The sequence below is a fragment of the Phocoena phocoena genome, chromosome 2, assembly GCF_963924675.1.
Source record: "Phocoena phocoena chromosome 2, mPhoPho1.1, whole genome shotgun sequence".
NCBI lineage: Eukaryota > Metazoa > Chordata > Mammalia > Artiodactyla > Phocoenidae > Phocoena > Phocoena phocoena.
The window spans coordinates 63,355,413-63,381,024 of record NC_089220.1 but is presented as its reverse complement, the minus strand read 5'-3'; the positions used below and the strand labels follow the sequence as shown (position 1 = coordinate 63,381,024).

General features: G+C 38.0%; 2 protein-coding genes across 3 annotated transcripts in view; one reads left to right on the top strand and one right to left on the bottom strand.

Moving 5' to 3' along the window:
• Positions 1 to 24,970, bottom strand: LOC136118937 (uncharacterized). Its single transcript, XM_065872303.1, has 8 exons — positions 24,429 to 24,970; positions 13,295 to 13,416; positions 11,576 to 11,714; positions 9,049 to 9,170; positions 7,051 to 7,161; positions 5,323 to 5,429; positions 1,817 to 1,907; positions 1 to 313 (listed from the first exon to the last, which is right to left on the bottom strand). The coding sequence occupies exons 1-8, from the start codon at positions 24,523 to 24,525 to the stop codon at positions 197 to 199; spliced, it is 906 nt and encodes a 301-aa protein (XP_065728375.1). The 5' UTR covers positions 24,526 to 24,970; the 3' UTR covers positions 1 to 196.
• A 39-nt stretch (positions 24,971 to 25,009) lies between these two features.
• SRP54 (signal recognition particle 54) overlaps positions 25,010 to 25,612 on the top strand; it is a 43,515-nt gene continuing 42,912 nt past the window's right edge. The window contains exon 1 of one of the 2 annotated variants that reach the window (XM_065871013.1): positions 25,010 to 25,208. The gene's annotated coding sequence lies outside the window, so the exon portion shown is untranslated. The remainder of the gene's footprint in view (positions 25,209 to 25,612) is intronic. The other variant, XM_065871014.1, reaches the window with a different exon arrangement.

Sequence of the window (25,612 nt, the reverse complement as noted above, 5' to 3'; positions counted from 1 at the left end):
TTTTTTCACACAAATATTTTAATAAAATTATCACGCAAAGTTGTATATATACACATACAACTATTTACAAATATGTAAGCATATGTACAAAGACTAGAAAGGAATATACAGAAAAAATATGTGTTAGGATACTGGGGTTCTGTTTCTTTTAAATTATTTTGTAATTATTTTACACTGAGGTAGGACTATTGTAGTGTTAGAGAATCTTGTATAAATGTATTTGTTCAAGAGCTTCCTTGTCAATATCCTTTTCTGGGTATACATCATAGTTCAGTGGTACCTCTTCAACCCAGGGAGATAACTGTATATTAACCTGGAAAAAAAAAGGTCATAAACAAATATGAAAATTGCAGAATGAACCTATTCTCTTGAATTTTGAGAAATCATGACTAAGTAATTGAACACAAAGGATTTTTATTACAATGAGACGGACTAAGTTCTACATGGTGCCACATAATTCTTTGTCGTACTAAATGGTAAGTTTGTGGATTCAGGGACTTAATTAATTTACCTTGATTTTGGAATTTGAAAGAATAAAGAACATATAGTATAATTATTTTAATGTAAATAGTTTAATAATTAAACCAGCTTAAACAATAAAAGATTAAAACAACAATGGGAGTACACAGAGAAACGGTTCATATACACACAGTGACGGTGCTAAGAGGTTATACGAGATGGGGTAATCTCCCTTCATAACCTTTATCAGGCCCTTCCCTTCACACTGCAAATTTGGGTCTCCGGGATACAGAAATTCTGGAGCCACCAATGGATATATTTGTTTAAAGAAGTTTCATTAAATAGGAAAGCAATAACATTATTCAAGAATTCATATATAAGGACTCTTTCAAAAATATTTTACTTTGGTTAAGTGAAAATCACTGAATTATTTCAATACATATAGATATTATAAACTGGAGAGCACATATTTTAAAAGGTATGTTTTTATGAGTATGGAAAAGTATGGTAGAATCATACCACTCACGGGGTAGGGATCTCATGGGGAGGGAATTAGGTGGGAGGGAACTGGGGAGATCAACATTGTTTCTTTATGTATCTCTGGATTATTTCCCTTGTTATGACAAACATGAATTACTTTTGTAATTTAGATGATTGACAAAAATTTTTAAAGACGGTATTATTGATGATTGTTTAGTTTTTTAAAAGAAGAAATATATATTTAAATTTGGCAGTGCTTATATGTGAGGAAAGAGATATTAAAGAAAATGATAATATGACTCTGTACTAAGAAATGTCACAGTATCTTTCATCTAGGGATCTCAAAGAGCTTTACAAACATTAATTAACCTTTATAAAAGGGTCAACTTATTGGGCTGAATCTTATTATTAAGTATCAGCCTTATTTTGTATGGAGAATCTGAGGAACATAGAAGCAGTTTGTGCAAGATTCCAAACTTGACCTAGAAGCTCAACTGTGTTCAGGATGTGGGCCTCCAGTCCACTTACTGATTCTAGAAACCTGAACAGCTCTGTTCCTTTTGTTCTCAGGGAGAAAGTTATGATGTGGGTGTTCTAAGTCTCTTACAAATATTTAATAGCATTTGTTAACCTAAATTAAACTGTAACCCCACAGCTGGAAAAATTGGGTGCAGAAGCAAAGGAATCTGTACACTTTCAGAGCTCTTGATGCCAGTGAACAAACCACAAATCAGTTCTTAAGCCATAAGGTTTTGTTATTCTTTCTATCATTGTCACCATATTCAGAAAGAATATTTCTAGAATATTTTAACAGCTATCAGAAAAAAGCAGAAGAAAAGTTTTGACAATAAAAATGCTGGGAAAGAGGCTTACATACCTTAAGACTTGAGAGAGAATCTTCAAGACTTGGCACGGTCACTAATAAGGATCCTCGTTTCCTTACATTATGGCTGATATATTCCCAGGCTCTATAACACATTCAAAACTTATATATTATGCTTTACCAGACACTGGATATTTTTTCAAAATGAGGATGACAAAAAAAAAATATAGCCCAGGCGATATGTAGAAATCCAGATGGGTAAAAATGTTTGCCAGCAGAAAACAGGACTGCAGCAAGATACTAGAAATTGGTAAATTCAGTTCCTGAAGGGATGTTGGCAAAATTGTGAAGTTACAATACTGAGAGAGATTTAACAAGATGCGGATTAGGGTTAATACAAGGGATTGTGGGTAAGGCCAAAAGGAAGTTTTCAGAACTGATAAAGAAATCAAAGCTGGATCAGCGTTAAAGCCTCTTCAATTCTTTATGAACTGTCAGACTTTCTGCAGAATGGAACAGGGCTGAGGGGTGTGAGTGGGAAAGAGTCATGGAGAAAGGCCACAGAAGCCAGAAAACAAGCAAAGACTAAAATAAGAGTATAACATATAGATTAGATCTTTTAAAATAATATCAAGAGTGAAATCATACTTTATTTGGCTGTCAGAAATATTCAATGGAAAGAATTCTGGACACTATGGCACCTGAGAAGTTTAATGAGATCAACTAGATTTAAAGCACGATGGCACACCATGTGCATGTATATGTGTCAGAGGGCAGTGATTGACCAGTTCTGATTAACCTGTAGAGCAGACACGAATGGGATTTCTACACTGTGCATGAGTTTTGACAGTACACCCTGCTATTGGGGAGCAAGGGTCAAGCAATGCAGGGATGTGCACCCCTTGTAGTGGGGCAGGTGGGCAGCAGTATCATTTGCACTTATTTTAGTTACAGCAATGGTTATTGGGTTTAGTATATTCTGGAGCTTACTAGGCAAAACGATACAAATGTTCTTTTTCTCAGGCTAGATATAAAACCAAGAAGCAGTGTTTGATAATAAATATCACTGTGCTTGGGCTAGAGCTGTTTGTTGTCTTGATGTAGTTCCTTAGAAATTATATATTTTACAAGTCTATTTAGTAAGACTGAAGAAGCTGAGTATACTGGCACGGTTGGGCATGGCTCTCAAAATAGCACTTGCTGTTTCTGAGAAGCTGTCATTGTAGTAGTTGTATGTTTCACCTACTGAAAAAATACAGAGGCACCTTTTAAACAAAGAATTACTCTACTTGCTACAATACAGAATTATACAGGTAAATGATCAATTTTGTCAGAACGATTCCAATATCAGAATGCTTTACTGTATCTTCTAAACTTTCTCCTGTGTACTGTCATTCATGATGAAGGTAATTAACCATGAGAGGCTATCATCTATCTATATTTAGAATTCACTGCATTTGATTAACTTGGAGAAATGGCTGAACTAACACACGGTCAGTACCTATTTGGTGAGTCATGCAGAGTTTGTGAATTAATTTTCCGAGATAGTTTTTTTTTTGAGATTATTTATTTTTTTTATTTATTATTTTTGGCTGTGTCTGGTCTTAGTTGCGGCATGCGGGCTTCTCTCTAGTTGTGGCGTGCGGGTTTTTCACTGGACCACCAGGGAAGTCCCCCAAGATAGTTTTTAAAACAACCCAAACATGAAAATACTTTCCAGTATCAAGTTAACAGGTAGCATTCATCATTCTTCAGCATTCAAAATCTTCCTATATGAATCTGTGAAGAGTTTAAGGTGTTTTTCTCTTTTAACTTCTTACACAGCATAAACCTAGTATATTTCATTCTCCAAAAATTATGTAATGTTTTGACTACTGGTCCTGAACTTCAAAAGGTAAAAAGCTATACATACTTTGTCCACTGGAAATTAAGCTTAAAGAGTGCACTATGATTAAAACAACTTGTTCATGTTGTGTTTCTGGCCTTTAGCCTGTGACCAAAAAATCATCACCCATTCTGGCTGAGCTCTGAGGATATGATTTGCTTTCTGTTGAACTAGTTTCTTTTTAAACTATTTACACTGTTAATTTTGTACTAACCTTAACCTACAAGTAATAGATATGTGTGTGTATGTGTGCGAGAGAGAAAATATAGACAGTAAAGGGGTGGCAGGATAAAGAGGGTTACTCATTCAGGATTCTACTCCATATTAACTGTTTATGGTCTATAATTATGTCTTTTTATTTCTTGCAGTAGAAACCTCACTGATGCACTAATCCAAACGTGTGTAATGCCCTTTCATAGATATGGAAAGGAGGTTTCCTGCATCCAGAGTATACGTATGTCATTATGATAAATAAGTCAGCAAGCCTAACTGACCAGAAAATCAGTGTCTCAGACTACAGGAATTTTCTAATTAGAGGAACCTATAAGTCCTGATGAGAAGTCAGAAAAGCCATCACAGGGAATTCCCTGGTGGTCCAGTGGTTAGGACTCCACACTTACTGCCCAGGGCACGGGCACAATCCCTGGTCGAGGAACTAAGATCCCATAAGCCCTGAAGAGCAGCCAAAAATTAAAAAAAAAAAAAAAAGTGATCAGAGATTTGCTAATTTTTCTATTGCTTGAATAGTGGAATAAACTCCAGGAACCTACTATTACCACATTAAGAACGTTTTAAAAATTTGATCATTATTCACTGTTTTCTAGCTGAATATTCTTGTATCTTGTTTTTTTAAAATTTTTATTTATTTATGGCTGAGTTGGGTTTTCCTTGCTGCATGCGGGCTTTCTCTAGTTGTGGCGAGCGGGGGCTACTCCTCTTCGTTGCAGTACATGGGCTTCTCTTTGTGGTGGCTTCTCTTGTTGAGAAGCACGGGCTCTAGGTGCGTGGGCTTCAGTAGTTGTGGCAGATGGGCTCAGTAGTTGTGGCTCGCGGGCTCTAGAGCACAGGCTCAGTAGTTGTGGCGCACGGGCTTAGGTGCTCTGCGGCACGTGGGATCTTCCTGGACCAGGGCTCGAACCCGTGTCCCACCAGGGAAGCCCTATATCTTGTTTTATAGTCATTTATAGGCACCAGTTAATTCCCATAATTTTGTGATAGGAGAGCATAGGACATGTTTTCTCAAAGAAAAGAAAACTGAGGCAGAAAAGAATAAGTATAAAAACCCACTGGGAATTGATAACTTCTTGCATCCCAGACTGCAAAGCAAATGCTTGGGTCATGAAACCATTTTATAACTACTCAAAATTAGATGTAATATTTACAAGGTTAGACAACCAAAGTTTATTTTTATTTTCATTTAGACATAACGCATTTCCTTATTAATATAAACTCCTGACAGTTGAGGTCATTTCTGAGAAGTTTCATATCACTGCTGGGGCCACGGGTTTGATCCCTGGTTGGGGAACTGAGGTCCCACAAGCCTCACAGTGTGGCAAAAAATAAACAAATAAATAAAAAATAAAAATTTTAATATGAAAACACTTCTACCAATCCCTTTTCATACTTTGTTAGATATATTTTAACAACAGATTTCTTGCTTGAATAAATAACGTACCTGGCCTGTTCTGCCTCATTAAGAAAATATTCAAAGACATTATTCATTATAATAACATCAGCATTTTGCAGAAGTGAACCTTGTGTACAGATGTCTGCATGAAGCACCTAAAAAAGAATAAGTTCACGTAAGAGAACAAAGACACCGTATCATATAATCACGTAAGAAATAGCTATTGATTCAATGATGTTGTGAGGCAATATGGGAGATTCACACTTCTTAAAATGGGAGAACAGTATATTTAATACTACTACCTATGGAAGATACTCAATACCTAATAAAAACCATAAGCTTGTGAAAATTTTGTTTTAGATGGAATCATTTATATAGTTATAATTACACTCTTTTCACTCCCAGTTCAGAGCTTTTTCCATTATAGCACTAGTTATTCTGGCTCCATCATCAACTGGATTTGTACATTTGGGTAGTCAGTGTCTTCCTAAATAAAATGGAGTAATACATGTCCTGATTCACAGAATCAAATGGGACCATATAAAATTTAAAAAGTAATTTATAAATTGTAAAATGTTAATACAAATATTTTAACTGGCCTTGTCTGACTCTTCATCTAAAATTCACTTGAAGATATTATCTATCCAAGAAAGCAAACAAAACAATTTATTGAAAAAACTATATACCTCAAAAAATTAACTTCGACTATAATCAACAAGTCTTGTAGACCACAGGCAAGATAATAAGAGGAAACATGTATTTGCTCAAGAGCAAAGCAAATAACTTTTATTTTAAAAAGGAGAGAAAAAGTTTTTTATATCATATGATTTCCTTCCAAAAAAGAACTTAGCCTTACAAATAAATAATATCCAGAATGTTTAAATCTCGATTTCTAATTAAATCAATATTCTTGTTAGTTATGTGATTCTTATTATGTAAGAGCAGTGTGTTTTTGTTCATTAAATATGGGATAGTGAGAAAAATCCATGAACTTATTATTGGACAATGAATTCTCTTTGATCACTTGCCTCTCAATTTCCAAGATGAGAGAGAAAGAGAAAAAAAAGGCAAGGATGGAAGGAGGAAGAGAATGAAAAGTTTTCCTTCTATAAGAAAGGGGAAAGCTAGATCCTTAATCTTACTAAGATATGTCTTTCAATATTTGATTGCATTGAACACCAGAGATCCTTAGATACACAATACTTCTGTGCATTGCCATTAGAAGTGTAGGATCACTAGTGAAATGACAAGGATTATTGCATCAACCAAAAAACTTCCTTTCCCCTTTTTTATTTTTCCCCTTACATATAAGAAACAGAAAATTTCTGTCGTAGCCCAACCCAGGACATCATTCTCCCATGAACTGCTATTCTGTGGCACCCACAATTCCTATTGAAAGCTTATAAAAAGATAAAAACTGTGAGCATTACTTAACCTTTTTGCTTACTTTCAACATTCAGAGTTTAATTAAATACACTTCTGACCAACATCAAGAGATTCAAAATTAGTGCTACCAAAACTATAGTTGATATGAAGAAAATTAAGAAAAAATTCTACTTTCTAATAAAATTTGGGAGGAAGAGAAAAATGTGAGTGGAACATATTGATAATAATTCAACTTTATTATCAGTGTTTTAAAATATTAAGTTAACTCAATCTGTTTCTACACAACAGCAATCAAGATAGATTCAAAAAGAGTTTCCAACTCCAATGCAGAAGAAATTTGGCTAAACTATGCTATACAGTGGATAACAGAATAAACATTTAAAAGGATACCTTTATTCTGTCAGTGAACTGGTACTTTTTTATGACCATTTCCTGCAACTGGCAAAAGTCTCCATTCAATTCTACTCCATATAATTGTGATGCTGAACTGTAAAGATAACCCTGAAATATGAAGATACATTATGATACAAAAGAATTAACTTTTAGTTGTGGGTTTATTTCTACTTGAAATTTTAAAAGTCAAACTTTTTTTTTTTTAAGTCTTTATTGAATTTGTTACAATATTGCTTCTGTTTTATGTTTTGGTTTTTGGCCATGAGGCATGTGGGATCTTAGCTCCCCAACTAGGGATCGAACCCACACCCCATGCACTGGAAGGCAAAGTCTTAACCACTGGACCATCAGGGAAGTCCCTAAAAATCAAACTTTTAAAAATAGAATTCAATAAAGTAAAAATAAAGATAAAAAGGAAAGATAAGTAACATTTTATAATTTATGTAAAACAACTTTTAAGAACTTAGACTCTTACTCATCGAGACCTTGATTGTAGTTTATTAATTTCCGTTATTTAAAAGTAATCATATTTTCAAAGATTGATTTCTTACTTTTCCTGATAAAACTGTGCATTCAACAAAGTTGGAAATGAGGAAAGTGATCACATATAGATTCTTTGTTTAATACCCTACTTCCGTAATTTCTTGGGAATTTCAGGGGAAAGCAAGAAAGGCATTAACCTGTGGGAAATATAATGGAAACTCATGCACAGTCTGACACAAGAGGAGGGTGGCTGGGGGTGTGTCCTGCTTGGCTTTGAGAAGTCAGCCTGCTGTCTGGCAATCCACCAAAGATAACTGGCCATTAGTTAACAAGCATCATCAAGAACTGACTATATATTATTATGTATCTATTTTGGTTATAATAACAAAAAATAATCTGGAAAGAGAGGTCAAATCATATTCTGAAGACCATTATACATCAACTAACACTTACGTGTAAACTAAGTTTATATTCATAGCTCATCATGGATTTTTAGAATATGTTCAATGGAGCATATGTAAGTATTCAAAAAATTTTTGTTGACTGAATCAGTGACGTACTATAGAGGAAAATGACAATATGTCTAAATTCATTAATGCTGCCAAATACCTGCATAGCCACAATTATTTCAGCTATATACTTTTCTAACAAATAAAAAAATTAACAAGAATGGACAAAATAGGGTAAACAAGCATAATCTCTAATGTTCTCCAAACAAAGCCATCTGATAAACTGTACTTTCTATTATGGCTATTTTTCCTAATTGTAGAATAAAAGTCAACACTGAAAAATAAATGAACCATGAAAGAGTTAACTGTTTCTGTTTAGAGCAGGCAGTGATGCTGGGAACTGATAGGGCCTGTTTCTGGCATGAACATCTACTGCTGTTGGCCACATGTTTTAACACATCTGCTAATGACAACCAGAAACCACATTTCAGTTTTTTGATAAAACCATTTAAGAATATTTAAAATGCTCATGATTTGAATTTTTAAAAAAAAGCCACATTGAAGACACAGAAGTCTACATTCAAACTTTGGATCACAGAAAACTAGAGCACGATGTGTCCTGGATATCATTTAGTTTGCTCACTTACAGGTCAGGAACTTGAGGCACAGAGGTGTTCAGGGACTTGCTCATAGCCATAAGCAATTTCCCAGGTCAAGTAAATTTGTCAGTTTTATAAGAGCTCTTATCAAAACTCAGTATACTATACTATTTTAGTACAGTACAGAAAATGGAGTTAGAAGGGCAGTAAGTGAGTGGCAGAATAGCAGAGTGTTATGAGGGTCACCTGTTGCTGTTTTGCTGATATTCCTTCACTTGTGTCACAAAGTCAAACTAGTAACGGAAATCAGAGAGCTGGCCTTTGAAAGTCCAAATTTGATACACTGTTTTAACCATTTATTCAGTTACTCTAATAAATAAAGCCAAGCTGTCACCTTGGATGGTGGCAGGCAAAATTGATGCTAGTAGGAGAAGAAAGTATTTTGTCTACAAGCTGGACTTTACCCCATAAAGGACGGTGCCAAGCCTGGAGCCAACGTCAACCAAGACCTTTCCCGATAGATCAGGGAGTACATGATGATATATGAACTTCAATTCCATGAGAGAGAAGGAATGAGAAATAAACCCTGGAGAATTAGAACAGAGTAAACATTAAATTCTGCTTGGGGATTAATAATTCCATTCTGTATTTCTAATTCTTTCATCTGTAAAGTGTATTTCATGCTTTTCTTAATCAATGAAAGCCATTCAGAGGTTATTTAGAAAAAATTAATGTGATAATTTTGTATTCATTCACTCTGAGCTGTATTAGACAAGAACAAATATGAAGTCTCTGACACTTAAAAGGCCTCTAGAGGGAACTCCCTGGTGGTCCAGTGGTTCCACTGCCGGGGGCACGGGTTCCATCCTTGGTCAGGGAACTAAGATCCTACAAGCCGCGCAGCACGGCCAAAATCATCATCACTCATCATCATTATCAAAGGCCTCAAGAAAACCACTACTCAGCTGCCTGTCCCTACCCCCATGCTCCTCATTTCCTTCTTGCTGCTGCTTAGGGTGTCCTGGGTTTTCCCCTTCCTCTTCTCCCTCTGACCTGCTGTTCCCAGCAACTGCTTCCTAAGTCCCATACCATCTGGCTTTCTCACCCTATCCCAGAGCCAACCACAGGGCTTCCACCTCTTGCGGCATAGACTGTAAACTACCCAATGAATGACCATCTCTGGAGTGGAACAATGTGGCAGCCCTGAGCAACCTAGAGTGTGTTCTGGAGTGCAGGAGAGGGGTGGTATGGAAGGAGGTTAAGACACTCCTAAACTGTTATTTCCCTTAGTTTAATTGCTACAATTTCTAGTCTCCTAGCCCACCTTCGCACTCCATTATTTCTGTAATGAATCACCTGGGAGAGCCTGCTGCGTGCAGGCTTTCTCTAGTTGCGTCGAGCAGGGGCTACTCTTTGTTGTGGTGCACAGGCTTCTCACTGTGGTGGCTTCTCTTGTTGCGGAGCACAGGCTCTAGGCGCACGGGCTTCAGTAGTTGTGGCACACGGGCTCAGTAGTTGTGGCACACGGGCTCAGTAGTTGTGGCACACGGGCTTAGCTGCTCCACGGCATGTGGGATCTTTCCGGACCAGGGATCAAACCCGTGTTCCCTGCATTGGCAGGCGGATTCTTGACCACTGCGCCACCAGGGAAGTCCCTTCTTCTACTGTTCTTGTCTAAGTCCTTTTCTATTCTGTGAATTTCAACTATTTCAAATGGAAAAAAGTACTATCTAAAAATAGAATCTTAAATCAGTAAACCAGGATAGTTTAATCCCCAACTACAATACAGGTACTATATATTTGTATTAGCAAAATACTACAAATTTGGTAGCAGTTAATTTTCGAGAATAATATTATCTAAGATCAGTAATACGAGCACAATATTACTTACCCCCTCTAAGCAACACCTCTAAATCTAAGGGAGCAGGGAGATTGAAATATCATGTTTCAATTAATAGCCTAGCCAATAATATCCAGTTTGAACAAAAAGTATATTAACAGAAGAGTTAACATCTTAGCAGCATGGAGTCAGTCTAGTTTCCCATTTGAAACACAGGTGCTGCATCTGAGGGACAGAGATGCAGGAGACTGTCACTAGAGTTGTTCTGGGTTATAGACCAAAGATGCTCCATGATGTCAAATCATGGCCTGAATAGACTGTCAAGATTATCTATCTCCGTCCTCTGAATCCATGCCCATCCAACAATATCTGATTACTATCTGACTTCTCAAGTAGATGTTTCTATGGGGAGAACGTTTTCAGCCCCCTTGGCAGTTATATTTCTCATTGTAAATAAATCAGCACTATGGTTAAATGTGAATCTCTTTTGAGTATATAAAGTATGAGTCAGTTTCCCTGTATTCATTCACTTCTAATTAGTTGCTGGACCTGAAAAGTCACCTCCAATTAAACATGCTCAGTGAAAAGCAGAAATATCCCCCTGGGAGAGACATGAAGCGGCCTAGCTTCCCTGGACGATGTTTCTATTTAGTTTCCCCGACTGCAATAATTGGTAATGGCTAGGCTGCAGGTTGTCCTTTTGCTTTCCACAAACAGTGAATGCTTGGGCAAGAATCTGCATACTCGGGACTTCCCTGGTGGCACAGTGGTTAAGAATCCGCCTGCCAATGCAGGGGACATGGGTTTGAGTCCTGGTCCAGGAAGATCCCACATGCTGCAGAGCAAATAAGCCCGGGAGCCACAACTACTGAGCCCGTGTGCCACAATTACTGAAGCCCACGCACCTTGAGCCCGTGCTCTGCAACAAGAGAAGCCACCACAATGAGAAGCCCGCACACCGCAACGAAGAGTAGCTCCCGCTCGCCGCAACTAGAGAAAGCCCACGTGCAGCAACGAAGACCCAATGCAGCCAAAAATAAATTAAAAAATTAAAAAATAAAAATTAAAGATACTAAAAAAAATCTGCATACTCATGACATGTAAGGAAAAGTACACACGAAGTCATCAGGTTTGCAGACTTGAGTGCCCACCTAAAGGCGCCGTCTGGTGTGAGCCGCACACCATACAGTAGTATCTGCTCATTTTTCCTTCCTCACATAATGAATCAATAAAGTCTTCATCATAAAGGAATGCATCAACGTGAACTGTGGGTTCTGGCTGCTGCTGTATCTGGTGGAGAGAAGAAAAACATCAAAAGAAACAAAGTACAAAGAAGTCTCTTTTTATTGCTAAATAAGGCAAAACATCAGTGGTTCATATGCTAAAATTCTGAGAGCAACGACAAGGCCCAGGAAGGCAAGTTTTGATTATGGAAGTCAGCAACTCTGCTCTGCTTTTGTTTTATTTTTCAGACACTAGCAACTTGTTATTTGACATGTCATGATGCAAAACATGGCTATGAGAAATAGATGAAAATTTTAGATGAAAGGAGTATTTTGAGACCATCTCGTCCATCCTAAGTAGTATATTTTACAAATAAAGAAAGTGATACCCAGAGAGATTTCTCCCAAGAAATGACACTAGTTAGTTAAGAGCGGGAAGAACTGAAACTAATATCAGGTCTTCTGAGTCCTGCATGTCAGCGACTTACCCATCAAAATACTTAGCAAGTAATCTTTGCCCAGAAGCAAAGTTTTCAAATAATAACAATGTTAGTAAAACTACATGCTTACAAATAATAGCACTTTATTAATACTGGTGGTACATGATATAATAGCAAGCAGCTACAGAGAAAAATATGTCTGATTCCTTCTACTTTAACACTAAATAAAGAATCAACCTATCTGCTTGGAAATCTACAAAATTATATCTACATCTATACACACACACACACACATATATAAGTATATAAAATATATGAACATATACAAGGACCAGAAGGAAACGAAGAGAAAAACAGTTTGTTGGGATGGGGGATTGTGGGTCCACCATTAACATGCAATGAATACTTTTTTCTCTCTTTATATATTGTGTTATATCATGAGACTGCTAAGATTGTTTTATTAATAACATCCAAACTGTATTGCAAATATTGCTTTCAGTTTTTATACGACCCACTATTTTCCTCCTGTAAATGACTGGATGTTTACTAAGATTTACTGAGTGCTCACAATGGGCACAGAACTACCAAAAATGTACAGGATTTAGTACCTCTGCTCGGGAATTCACATGCTGAGAAACCACATGAAGCGCTGCTACTTTCAGATTAGTGGGGGAAGAAGAAATTATTATTCTTAGTTTTGCTTTAGCAAACAGTATTCATAGCATATGTATCCCATAAGAGTTGGGCTTTGAAGGTACTTGAATGAGGGGGTTGTCTGGAGAAGAAAAGTGAGAATTCTAGGAATAAAGGAATAAAAGAAGCAAAAATTGTGTAACGCAAAAGTAGGAGAAGGAAACAAAGGGGTGAACCTCACCCTTGATAAAAGCCAAGGAAATGGAACAGGGAAAAGAAAACCAGGACAATGATGTAGGCAGGGACAGATTAATGTCGTGCCTTGATTTTGGGGGTGGGGGTGGGGGTGGGGGGTTGAGTGCTTGGCAAACAGGACACCCTCAAAAAATATCTGTTGAATGAATGGTACTAGGGAGCCAGAAGGTTACAGACTCAAAAGAATTGGGAACATGATTGAAGCACCAAATGAAAAAGCAGAATTCAGGACTGATTAGACTGGAAAGGCTAATGGGGTTAGGGGAGAATAGGAGAATCCTCAAGTAGCACTAAGAGTAAATTAATTTAACATATTTACTTTTTGGAGGGCTAGATGTTCTGAGGACAGCATGGTTTCGAGAGGTAAGCAATTCCGAAGGTCTTCTGCTATGTTTTTCAACATAACGTCATTATTGTCTTGAATGAATTCATCAAAATCTCCTGCAAAAAAAAAAAAACAAAAAAACCAGATATAGCTTTTATGGATGGACTCATACCTAGACTAAGTGATTACAATGGGTGGATATTTTCCATCAGATAGCATCAATTTATAACAATAAATAAGCTTTCTAACCAATGAAATATTTCAATTTTAACAAATGTTCCATTGAAAACACTGAGTTTTTCCTTTTTCCAAACTGCTTGAAAATATAAAACTTGACTATTTCAGCCTGTTATAGAACAATAAAGGCATATAAAAAATATGTAGTACTTTTACTACTTTATTTTTACTTAAGGAAAGTACTGCTGTTAGTTTTTAGGGTCTTCAACTTACCAGTAAGTAGTCGAATATTCCTTTTGTGACCATACAGATCTTACAAGTTTAGGAGGCATCACACAGGGATTACTAAGAATATAACTTTAATCTGAGCATCTCCGCCTCCAATAAAATGTACTTAAGACTTTGGAAAACAAGAACTAACAGATGGCACCAACTATAGAATAAACTTTATAAGAATCATGTTGCTCCACTGCATTTGAACAGCAGATAAAATGATCATTAAAACAGCACATTTCTGATGGCTGTGGCCTACCTTTGGATAATCTGGCAAAAAGGGAAGTGTGCGTGCATGCCGATGTATATAGCAATTAAGATGGAGAAGGTAAGAGACTGACAGTGAATCTAGGTGAGGGTATAAAAGTGGTGTTCCTTGTTCTGTTTTTTTCACCTTATCTGTGTGTTTATAAATTTTTTTAAATTGGCTCTACAAAAGTATGATTTCTAAGCAGCTCATATAATTTTAACTAGAATGTGACTTATCTGGAAGTAAAATATTCTAAAAGTTAGCTACAGCCTCAATGCCAAATATAGACTGGAAAGGACTACTAATGAAAACATTTTACCTTTTTCTTAAAAGACTTATATTGAATTCTTGCTAGAGTAAAAGGACCTCGAAGGGGTTGTGTTTTTCTTACTGTTTTAAAACAGCTATAGAAGGAAAACAAGGAGATTCTGAAGAAAATATCATCCATCTCCACATCTCGCCCCCCAAATCTTTGGTTGTTTTTAAATAAGTTCATGATTTCCTTCTTAAACATAATAATTCTTGTGTTGGGTCAGAATGCAATTTTCATGTCACAAACAACAATTAAAATTTGGATAATATTTTCTAGTTTGCAAAGTTCTTTCACATAGAAACTAGGTCATTTAAGTATTATAACATCCATGTAAGGAAGACAAAGCAAGATTACATTCTCTGATTTACAGAGGAGGTAACTGAGTCTTTGAAGGTTAAATGAACTGTGAAAAGTTACAAGGCAGGCCAACAGCAGCACAAGAAGCAAACCTAGGTTTTTTGCTTCTAAATAAAGCTACTCTTCTTTTTCACTTTTTCCACTGTTTCCCTACGTACAGAGGTTTTTTCTCTGTATAACTTCCTTTTGAGCAATAGTAGTTAATATGAAGATACTGATATATTATTTGGCTCCCTGAACTAATGTAGAAAGGCCTTTTAGCTCTTTTTTCTTTCCTCACCCATCTAGTATAATGATCTAAGTTGTTGCTTCAAATTATTTCTAGAAGGATGCAAAATATAAAATATAGAGAAATGAAAATACTATGAAGATTCGTTCCAAATTGTTTTAGGTGGAACTTAAATAGCACCTGTGATGCATTTTTTAAAAAACTGGCCTTTTAAAAATTGTATTCTTAAAATCTAATTAAATTTTCTCAAGGTGTTAATTAATACCTAACATCTGCTTAGCTTCTCTCTGTAGATGGGAAACTGTCTAGAAGCCTCTATGACTTGCATTTAATTCTAATAATATCACTCACACCATTGATTCTTAGCAAGTTCTCTCAATTTGTAAATGGTATATAACTGAAGAAGCCAATAAAAATCTCATTATACCAAACTAAGATATCTCATAGCCCAACTTCTTTGGATTTAATTCTGTAACATAAACAACCATGTTAGGAAAACATAGTTTTCATGTGGGTCGGCCTTATAAGAGTCTTATAGTGGAAAGGGAACTTAATTACGAACTATTACGAAATGGCAGAATCCATCCATGCATCTCTGACATATGATTGTTTTTCAGTCTTCACCTGAACACATTCGGGAATTGCATTTCTTCCATGTGCTGAGCCAGAATCTACCTTTCCATAACAGCTCATTTTTCTAATTTCAGCTCGAGAGGAATCATCATCTTTAATGCTATTGCTATATGGCATTTATTGAATGAGCACTTTTAAGGCATGCTAAATTTTGTGCAGTGCTTTTCAAACAGTCATTTAATCCTCAGAATCCTATATGTGGTACTATTATCACTTCTATTTTATAACAAGAGAAGAATGTGAGGTCAGAATTTAAGTTACTTGTCTCAGGTCATACTGGCCAGAAAGTGGTAGAGTTGGAATTTGAATGTAGGTCTAACTCTGAACTCTTAGTTACTATACCATACAGTCTCTCTAAGGGAGCTCAGAAGGCAGCTGGCTAGTAAGAGCTCCCCTATCACTGACTTAGCCTTCTCTTCTCCCTAGCTCTGACCACGGTTCCTCATATATTGTGGGAACCATATCCACTGCCATCTGGTTGCCATCTTCTGGACTTGTTCAACAGCCCCTTTAAATGTGGCCCTGGAACTGAACTCAATTTGGCAATTTAGTTCTCTAATCCATGACTACCTTAGCTTATTTTCCTGTTCTATCACTTTGTAGTGTCTAGGGCTCTGATTGCTACTGCTACTGGGTTATTAATAGACTTGGAAGGGGTGGTGGTGGTGAACCATCTAAACAGTCATATGTGAAGATCAAGGGAGCTGGAGAAATGAAAGATGGGAAGGGCTGCAAATTTTGAACCATCACAATAGATTTCCCGCTGTCTCCCTAGTTAAATATGTTTATTTGGGAGTTAATCCCCCAATTAATGTAAGCATCACCAGGCAAGATGAGAGATATTATGAAATTGTGTGTTAAATTACTCAGTCATTTTAAAAAGGCACTATTCAGTGAAGACTCATTCCCAAGGATACCAGGTGAAAATGAGAAATGACACCTCTTATCCTGGACAACAAACTCTGATTCAACTACATTCAAGGGTAAAAAGAGATTCCTTCAGTTACAGCAGTGATTCTTCACCATGGTCCTAGTTAACAGGATCCACATATGGGCTTTTTGTGGTCCATAAAAGGCCTAAAGTTGCATGCTTGGTTGTATACATAAATATGTATAGTTTTCTAGGAAGAAAATTCTCAAAAGATCTTTCATAATAATAGTTAATATTTGTTGAGCACTGTATGTAAGGCACTGTGGAAATTTTTAGCTCAAGAAGGCTAAAATTAGTTTCATTATCTGTAGTGGTTGGCAAATAACTTCTGAAAAGAAGGGCAAGACATTTTTGCCCTAATAATGGCTATAAAACAGGTGGAAAAGGCATGATATGATAGGATATTACTGCAGTATGTAAAACTGGAATTCATTTAACATTCTATCATCATAAGTATTTGTTATTAAAATTAAATTCCTTAAAACATTATTTTAAAAGGCTGTGTAATATTCCACCATATGTATAGTACTTAACCATTCAGTCCTACTAATATACATTTAGATACAATTATAACTGTGAAAAATTGGGAACACTGCAACTAAGATTTTGGCATACATCATCTCTTTGTATTTATTTCCTTACTATGAATTCTTAGAAGTAGAAGAACTTAAACATTTTAAAGGCTTTTGCTACATATTGTCAAATTTCTTTCCTGAAAGATTATACCAGTTTAATCTATCAGAAAAGAATAAGAATATGTGTTTCATTAAAGCCTTATAGCATTGAATAGTACCATAAAAACAAACTTTGTTGTTTTAATTTGCATTTCTTTAATTACAAGTGAGGCTGAACATCTTTTAACATGTATAATAGCTATTTCAGAATGTGTGGTAACAGTACGTTGCTTGGAAAAAGTTAAAGAAAGGTGTTAATCAGTTGCCTAAGGACAGTAAGGTTTTTCTCAAATTACATATGTAGGTGGGAAGGGAGTGGAGAAAGAAGAGCTTCACTAAAGAGCAAAATTCATTCTTTAAAAATTTCCTATTTATATTTAATTAAATACATGGGGACAGAGAAGTCACCAAAGCTGACAGTATATGAATCAAACCCCACTTTTTACATCTAGTCAGGTATCAAGTCCTATCACTTTCTCTTTTGAATCTACTTCCTCTTTATTACCGCTTCAAATACCTCATAGGCACAGGCACCTCACATTTAGAATATCAGAACAAACTCACAATTAGCTCCTGAATTATCAGTTTCCCCCCCAATATAAGATATCCTGCACACCGATTTTAAACTAATCTTGCTTCAGCTTCACTTTGTGTCACTCCTTCCCCTTACAATTTTGGGATAGCTTTTCACTTTTCAACATATGAAGTGTCACTCTAGACTTTCAAGGCCCTCTATATCACCAGAGTCTAACCATCCTATTTTCTATTCTCATTACTCTCTAACATAACTTCTGCTTAAGATGTGCAAATCTCCTCAGGTGTTTTCCATACTCCTTCCTGTTCATACTCTATGACCCTGCCTTTTGCAATAAGGCCCTGCTCAAGTTACTTCATCTCCATGAAGTCTTACGTTCAAACTCTGGCCTTAACTCACCCATATCCTTACTTCTAATGACTTACAATACATAATTAAACATTGGGTTATATATTTCCTATTATTCATTCATATCTAATATTACTCTGAAGTTCTTATTCAAATTTTAAAAATTTACTGAGGGGACTTCTGGTCCTAGACAAGATGGCTACTTCCCTCTTTTTCCCGTGCTCTTCCCCTCTAAATACAATGAAGTACCCTGGAAATAAATCAACAGGCAACCATAAAGGACTCTGAAAGCTAGAAAAAAGGTAAACTGTCTAGGGACCTGAGGATTTAAGGAAGGAGGGTCACTGCAGTGAATTCCCTCCTGAGTTTTCCTTTTATTTTCCATGTAGCCTGGACTGGGCCCTGGAGAGGCCTGCATCCCAGAACTACCAACAGCCAGATTGAAAAAAAAGAACAAAACAAAAACTAAGAAAAGCCTGCTCTCTCTCACCAAAGACTGTAAAGGGGAAGAACAACAGAGACGTACTGGGGAGCCCTAATCCCTAGTCCACACCTGGGGCAGTGGCAGGCTATCTGGTAATGACAGGGGAGGCTGCTGTCCTCAGGCCCTCAACCCAGCAGGATAGAGACCCAGGCCTGAGGTCTCCCAGCCTTCTGCCCAGTGGCCAAGAGCAAACCAGGTCCTGTACTGCTTGTCCCCTACTCCCACTGGTGGAAGGTGAGCTCAGTGACATAGGGTGATCCAAGAAACTGTCCTTCTCCAAGCAGGCAACACCAGCATAGACTGAGCAGGAGCCCCAGCAGTTTCAAGGAATGAAGCAGACCTGAATAGCACTGCAAGGGCACTGAAAACTAAATTGTTATCAGAGCTACAGCCCACAAAAGCAGGCCAGAACCAACAGGTTAAACTTAAGCAGGGTAACTGCCTACTAAGATAGAAGATTTGAATAGGAACAAGTCAGCATAATATCTAAAATATCCAGGATAAAATCAAAATTACCCTAGCATACAATCAGAACATCCAGGATACAATGGAAAATCATTTATACCAAGAACAGGAAGTCATAATTTGAATCTGGCAATCTAGATGCTAACATGTAAATTAATCAGAATTTGGATGATCAGACAAGGCTTTTAAAGCAAACTCCATAATAAAAATGCTTCAATAAGCAGTTAAGAATTATCCTGTAACAAGTGAAAAAAATAGAAAATCTCAGCAAAGAAGTAGAAGTCATAGAAAAAGAAATAGAAACTATAAAACTAAACAAACAACAACACAAAAACACTTGCTGAATGGGTTCAGTAGTAGAGATGACAGAGGATAGAATCAGTAAACTTGAGTTGACAGATCTATAAAATTTATTCCATCTGAACAACAGAGATAAAATAGAAAAAAAAATAACTGAACAGAGGCTTAAGGATTTGTGGAATAACAAAGATCAAACATTAGTGTCAGAGCTCCAGACATAGGGAAAAAAGTGTGGGGCTGAAAAGTATTTGAAGAAATATAGCTAAAAACTCCCCAAATTTGGTTAAAGACATAAACCAAGCAAACTCCAAATATGATAGACCCAAAGAAATCCACATAAGAACATACCATAAACTTCTAAAAACAAAAGAGACAAAGAACAAATCTTAAAAGAAGCAAAGAGAAATGATTCACTCCCTGTAGGGAAACACCAATTCAAACAGTGAATTTTTCATCTGAAACCACGGGAGCAGACTTCCCTGGTGGCACAGTGGTTAAGAATCTGCCTGCCAATGCAGGGGACACAGGTTCAATCCCTGGCCCAGTAAGATCTCACATGCCGTGGAGCAACTAAACCCATGTGCCACAACTACTGAGCCTGGGCTCTAGAGCCCACGTGCCACAACTACTGAAGCCCATGCACCCTAGAGCCCGTGCTCCACAACAAGAGAAGTCACCGCAATGAGAAGCCCGTGCACCACAACAAAGAGTAGCCCCCGCTCACTGCAACTAGAGAAAGCTCATGCGCAGCAACGAAGACCCAACGCAGCCAAAGAAAAGCCCCCAAACCCCCCCAAAACAAACAAAAAAAACCCCAAAAAACAAAAGAAACAAAAAAAAACCAAAAAACAAAACAAAAGAAATAAAAAACCAAAAACCAAACCAAAACAAACAAACAAAAAAGCCATGGGAGCCAGAAGATTACAAAATTTTTCAAATGCTAGAAAAAAAGGACCACAAACTGTAAATTTTATATCTGATGAAATTATCCTTCAGGAATGGGTAAGTAAAGAAAACCTCAGATGCAGAAAAACTAAGAATTTGTTGCCAGCAGACCTACCCTTAAAGAACTGGTAGAGGAAACTCTCCAACAGAAAGGAAATAGCAGAAGAAGGCTTGGAACTTCAGAAAGTAAAGAACAACAGAATGGGTAAAAACAGAGTTAATTCATTACACTATCTTTCTCTTCATTAGTTTCTTAAACCATATTTGATGGTTAAATCAAAATTTATAAAACCATCTGTAATAGTGCTCAATGTATATAGAGGAAATACATAAAATAATCATATTTTTAAAGTGGGGGAGGGTAAAGGGACCTACATGAAAGTAAGATTTCAATACTTCATTCTAGTGTTAAAACACTGATACCAGTAGATGGTGATGTTACATATGTATACTGTAATAGAGTAACCACAAAGAAAACTATACAAAGAGATAAACTCAGAAACACTATAAACAAGAACAGAATTCTAAAACTGTTCCATTTACCCACAGGAAGGCAAGAGGAGATAAGAAATTGAGAAACAGAAGGATCAAACAGGAAACAAGAGATTGGAAAATCTGTAAGTTATGTGGCTACTTCCTCAGTGGTAATAGCAATATAATATAGAACTGCAGTAGTATGCTGTTCGACAAATGTAACTAGATCCCAGGCTTTGCTTTTTAGATTTGTCGGAATTTCAAAGAACCTCTAACAACTCTGTAGCTGCTGTTCAGCAACAGGTTCAATTCTGCTCAATGAAGATGTATTTAAAAGACAGGAAACAGGGCTTCCTTGGTGGCACAGTGGTTGAGAGTCCGCCTGCCGATGCAGGCGACATGGGTTCGTGCCCCGGTCTGGGAAGATCCCACATACCATGGAGCGGCTGGGCCCGTGAGCCATGGCCGCTGAGCCTGCGCGTCCGGAGCCTGTGCTCCACAACAGGAGAGGCCACAACAGTGAGAGGTCCGTGTACCGCAAAAATAAATAAATAAATAAAATAAAATACAGGAAACAGAAAAGCTTCTAGTCACCTACTATTAACTTCTTTAAGCATTTAAATATTTTCTTGATTATTTTATTATTTTCTTATACACACCTTAATTTTCTATCCTTTATAACTTGATTCTTTTTTTTTTAAAGCAGATTTACATAGACTTTTTTTTGCGCGGCACGCGGGCCTCTCACTGTGTGGCCTCTCCCGTTGCGGAGCACAGGCTCCGGAACGCAGGCTCAGTGGCCATGGCTAATGGGCCTAGCCGCTCCGCGGCATGTGGGATCTTCCCGGACTGGGGCACGAACCCGTGTCCCCTGCATCGGCAGGTGGACTCTCAACCACTGCGCCACGAGGGAAGCCAAGACTTTATTTTTTAATTTAAATTTATTTATTTATTTTTGGCTGTGTTGGGTCTTCGTTTCTGTGCGAGGGCTATCTCTAGTTGCGGCAAGTGGGGGCCACTCTTCATCGCGGTGAGCGGGCCTCTCACTATTGTGGCCTCTCTTGTTGCGGAGCACAGGCTCCAGACTTGCAGGCTCAGTAGTTGTGGCTCATGGGCCCAGTTGCTCCGCAGCATGTGGGATCTTCCCAGGCCAGGGCTCGACCCCATGTCCCCTGCGTTGGTAGGCAGATTCTCAACCACTGCGCCACCAGGGAAGCCCTATAACTTGATTCTTAATAGAAATTTTTATGAGTTGTTGGTTTGACATCCTCATTTGTATTTGCATACTCAGGAAAAATTCAGAGGCTTCAGAATGGTGTTTGTTAACAGACAGCTGTTAACAAAATGTAATTTTTAATATGCCTATTGGGGACCTCACATACAGTTTGGCTCTCGATCAAGAGTCCACTATATACATATACAAGAAGCACAAAAGAACAGATGCTCTGCCACAAGATTAGAATCAATGAGCTGAAGTCCTGCTGTATTTTTTACTCCTTTTATTTATTTATTTGAGGGGGGAGTTGTCTTTGTGTGCTTTGTCCCTCAGACTTTTTTCATCCTTCTTTACTGGCGCTCATTTGTTTTCTAGACTTTGGCCTAAGCGGTACCAAGGTAAATACAGGCTCTATCTTTATTTTTTCTATATCTTCAGTTTATATCATACTTTGACATGTGCTTGCCTCTGTCCTGGTCCAAGCTTCTGGTTTTATCAGCCTGATCCCAAATGACCTCAGGTCTTGCTATGATAATCCCACTATTCCTTCAGAGACCAAGAATATTATCCTTCCTTTTGTGTATTTAAAATTATTGTGATTTTTACCTGTTAGCAATATGTAGATTTTTTTCAGTTTCAGTAAACTCTGTGAAACTCAAAACCAAAATCATGCCTATTATTATCTCTTGCTATTCCATTAAATGGTATAAAAATTCAAGGAGAGTTATAATTATCAAAGGTCTAAGCAAATGTCATACAAGTAAGACATTATGAGATCATTTTTTTCCTGGAAGAAGGAAGTTAATTAGGAAAATGAAAAATTGTTGATTGGAAGAATCTTTTGTGCTGTATTTCATAAAAAAGTACACTATAAGTGTCAGTTTGGGAAGATGAGAATGTTCTGGAGGCAGATGGTGATGACGGTTGCACAAAGTAAATGTACTGTACTTAATGTACACTTAAAAATGGTTAAAATGGTAAATCTTGTATTATGTATATATTACCACATAAAAAACGTATACCAGTAAATTACACTACTTTTAAAGATTCATATTAAAACATACTCCTTCATTTTAAGCTAAGTGACACTCATTTCTTAAAATATTCATGTAATAAACATTCTTCAGAAACTCAGTTTGTGTTCTAAATTGCTTAACAAATTGCTTGAGCTTCTCTACTACAGGATCGGCTGGAGAAAGGCACAGAACGTGGTGTTAGTAAAAGTAAAAACATCTTCTTTAGTCAATGGTATTGGGTCTTCTTGTTTACAAAATCATCATACAAAACATGCTTTCAACGAGTTTGAAAAATGGAGTCTCAACTGATGCCTCTAAAACTGGAGATTTAGATTACAAATGGCTCCACAAAACTGAAATCTTGAGGGCAAGGATGTTTTAGTAATGGTGCAATTGCCAGAACCAGGCAATAGATGGCATTTTTGTAGGCACCCAGGGCTTTTGGAATAAAATATCTCGTAAATTCCCACCTTGAATCTCGTCTGTGTGTATAAATATGAAGCTAGCTCTTTGGTTTTCTCTACTTTCCAGGCTAAATCTCACTACCAGATGTCCAAGTTAATTTTAGTTTGGCATCTTATCTAAAATGATCCTCCAAAATGTGTAGTAGTAGTAGTAGTAGTAGTAATAACAATAATGATAATACCCAAATTGACTCTAACATCACAAAGAGAGAAAGTTCTAGGAAGAACCTCACGGATTCTCTAAAATTGGGAGTCATCAGCAAACAGGAATATTTCAAGTCATGAGTCTAGATGAAAATAAACATGGAAATCAACGTTTAGGGGTACAGAAGCAGAGCATGGTTTGGAATAGTTCTCCAACAAGGAATATCCTATCCTCTGTGCTTTCACCAGGCTTCATTTTGCCAAAACAGATCTATCCCATTCTTCAATAACTCGACCTAATTACCACATTTCCTCGATTCTAACTTGTACTTTTTTAGTATTACTATCATTGAAAATCAAAGTCCTGTCCTCCCTTCCCCCTTTTCTCCCTCTCCCCACCTCGGAACACCTGCTATTAAATTGATGGCCCATTTTACAATTGAGAAAATAAATGCACTAGCTACATGTGATTTTGCCTACAGGGTAAAAACTTCCAGCTCTACAGCCTGAAACTTCTCTTGCAAAGGGCTTTTTCAGGTAGTATCCTACTGGTCGTCCCAAATTTGTGGGAGTAACGGGGAGGAGGGCTAACCCATCACCCCGCCCCCCACCTTTTTTTTTCCTTCAGATAAGAGGTTAGACACAAGGCGGCTGTAGCCGCTTGTCTGAAGTCTGTAGTGGAATCACAAACCCAGAGCCAGGTCCTCCTGCACCAATCCTAAACTGGATTCTTAAACTGACAAAAGTTTGCGATGTGCCCCCCTTCAACCCGATCCGTAGCAGAGCAGAGACCAGCACAGCTACCCTATGGAAGGCTTCTGGCCTCACCCTAAGTCCCCAAGGTCAGCGCCCACAGCATATTCTTGCCCCAACCGTCTGACTCTGGCTCTGATCGCTTACGGGTAGTTCTCATCCACTGGAGCAGAGCTGGGAGGTCTGCTGGAGCCACCGTACGGAGTAGCTGCAGTACTGCTTGCCGAGCTGAGTGGAATTCCATATTGGAGGAAAAAGCAGAGCAGGGGAAGGTTCGCACTGCGCACGCGTAGGGGGAGGCGGAGGCGGGTTCAGACACTTGATTCGACCCGGGGTGGAACCCGCCTCCCTTGGCTGCTAAAGTCCTAAGCCCCGCCCCCTCTTTGGAGTTCTCACTTGCTCCCGGGAATTCCTACACGCAGACATCCCTACACCCCCATCTCTCTCCGCTAGTGGTGCTCAGCCAAGTCATTTTTTCTTAAGGTGGCGCCTGGAGGCTGGACTTCTTTCCTGAGATCGCATCCCTAGAGAGCTTCCTATCTTAATACTAACTTTAATGCCGCAGTTATTGAGCGATAGAAAACGAATGTCAAAAGCCAGTCAAAGCAAAGAAACATCTCAATAAACCCTTTCGGTAAACGCACTGAAGGAACGCGGCGGGTGCCCCGGAAGCGGAAGTGTATCCTCTTCATGAAAGGCTGGACTACGCCGTGTGGTGACGTTACCACATTGGGCGGAAGGTTCGGTGGCAGTCGTCGGTCTTCCAGCTGGTGGGAGCTGGCGTCGCGGTGCTGGGCGCTGGGGCCCTAGTTTATGTAGGGTAGCACCTGGCTGACCCCCGCTTTCGTTGTTTTCCTCCCACGGCGTGGGGCTTCGCGAAGGACTCCCCGGCCCGTTTGGGTCACGGCTGTAGCGGTACCTTTTGCGGTAAGTGTCTGCTTTTTCTCGCTCAACACTACCGACTAGCAGCTAGGGGCAGCCCTAACGCTGCTTAGGGGGCTAGACACTGGAGGGAGTCGGCGTCCTTGGTCACCGGCTGTCGTCACCGAGACGGAGGTGCGCTGGCCCTTTTTCATCTCGTGTCTCCCATCAGAAGTTTTATTAAAAGATGCGCTTGTGACCCTTTTAGAATTGTCTTCAGATTTACCCGAGCCAAATTAAACGTAAGCAGTTGCAGGCTTGACTTTGTTTTGCTGTCGTGATCAAGGATTTAGATGTGGCTACTTCTCCGAAAATCTTTTGACTTGTACCAGATTTTATTTTTCCATGTTAACTTGTGACTAATTAACACATTGTTCCGCCGATAGCAGGCTTTCAAAAATGAATAAGGG

Bases quoted from the DNA above. Each gene is read 5' to 3' on its own strand.
- LOC136118937 (XM_065872303.1), bottom strand. From the start codon at position 24,525: ATGGAATTCCACTCAGCTCGGCAAGCAGTACTGCAGCTACTCCGTACG. The intron at 9,171-11,575 runs GTGGGCACTCAA...CTAATTCTCCAG, and splicing joins ACACCAGACGGCGCCTTTAG to GGTTTATTTCTCATTCCTTC. The intron at 7,162-9,048 runs GTAAAGTCCAGC...TTCATATTTCAG, and splicing joins TTGGCACCGTCCTTTATGGG to GGTTATCTTTACAGTTCAGC.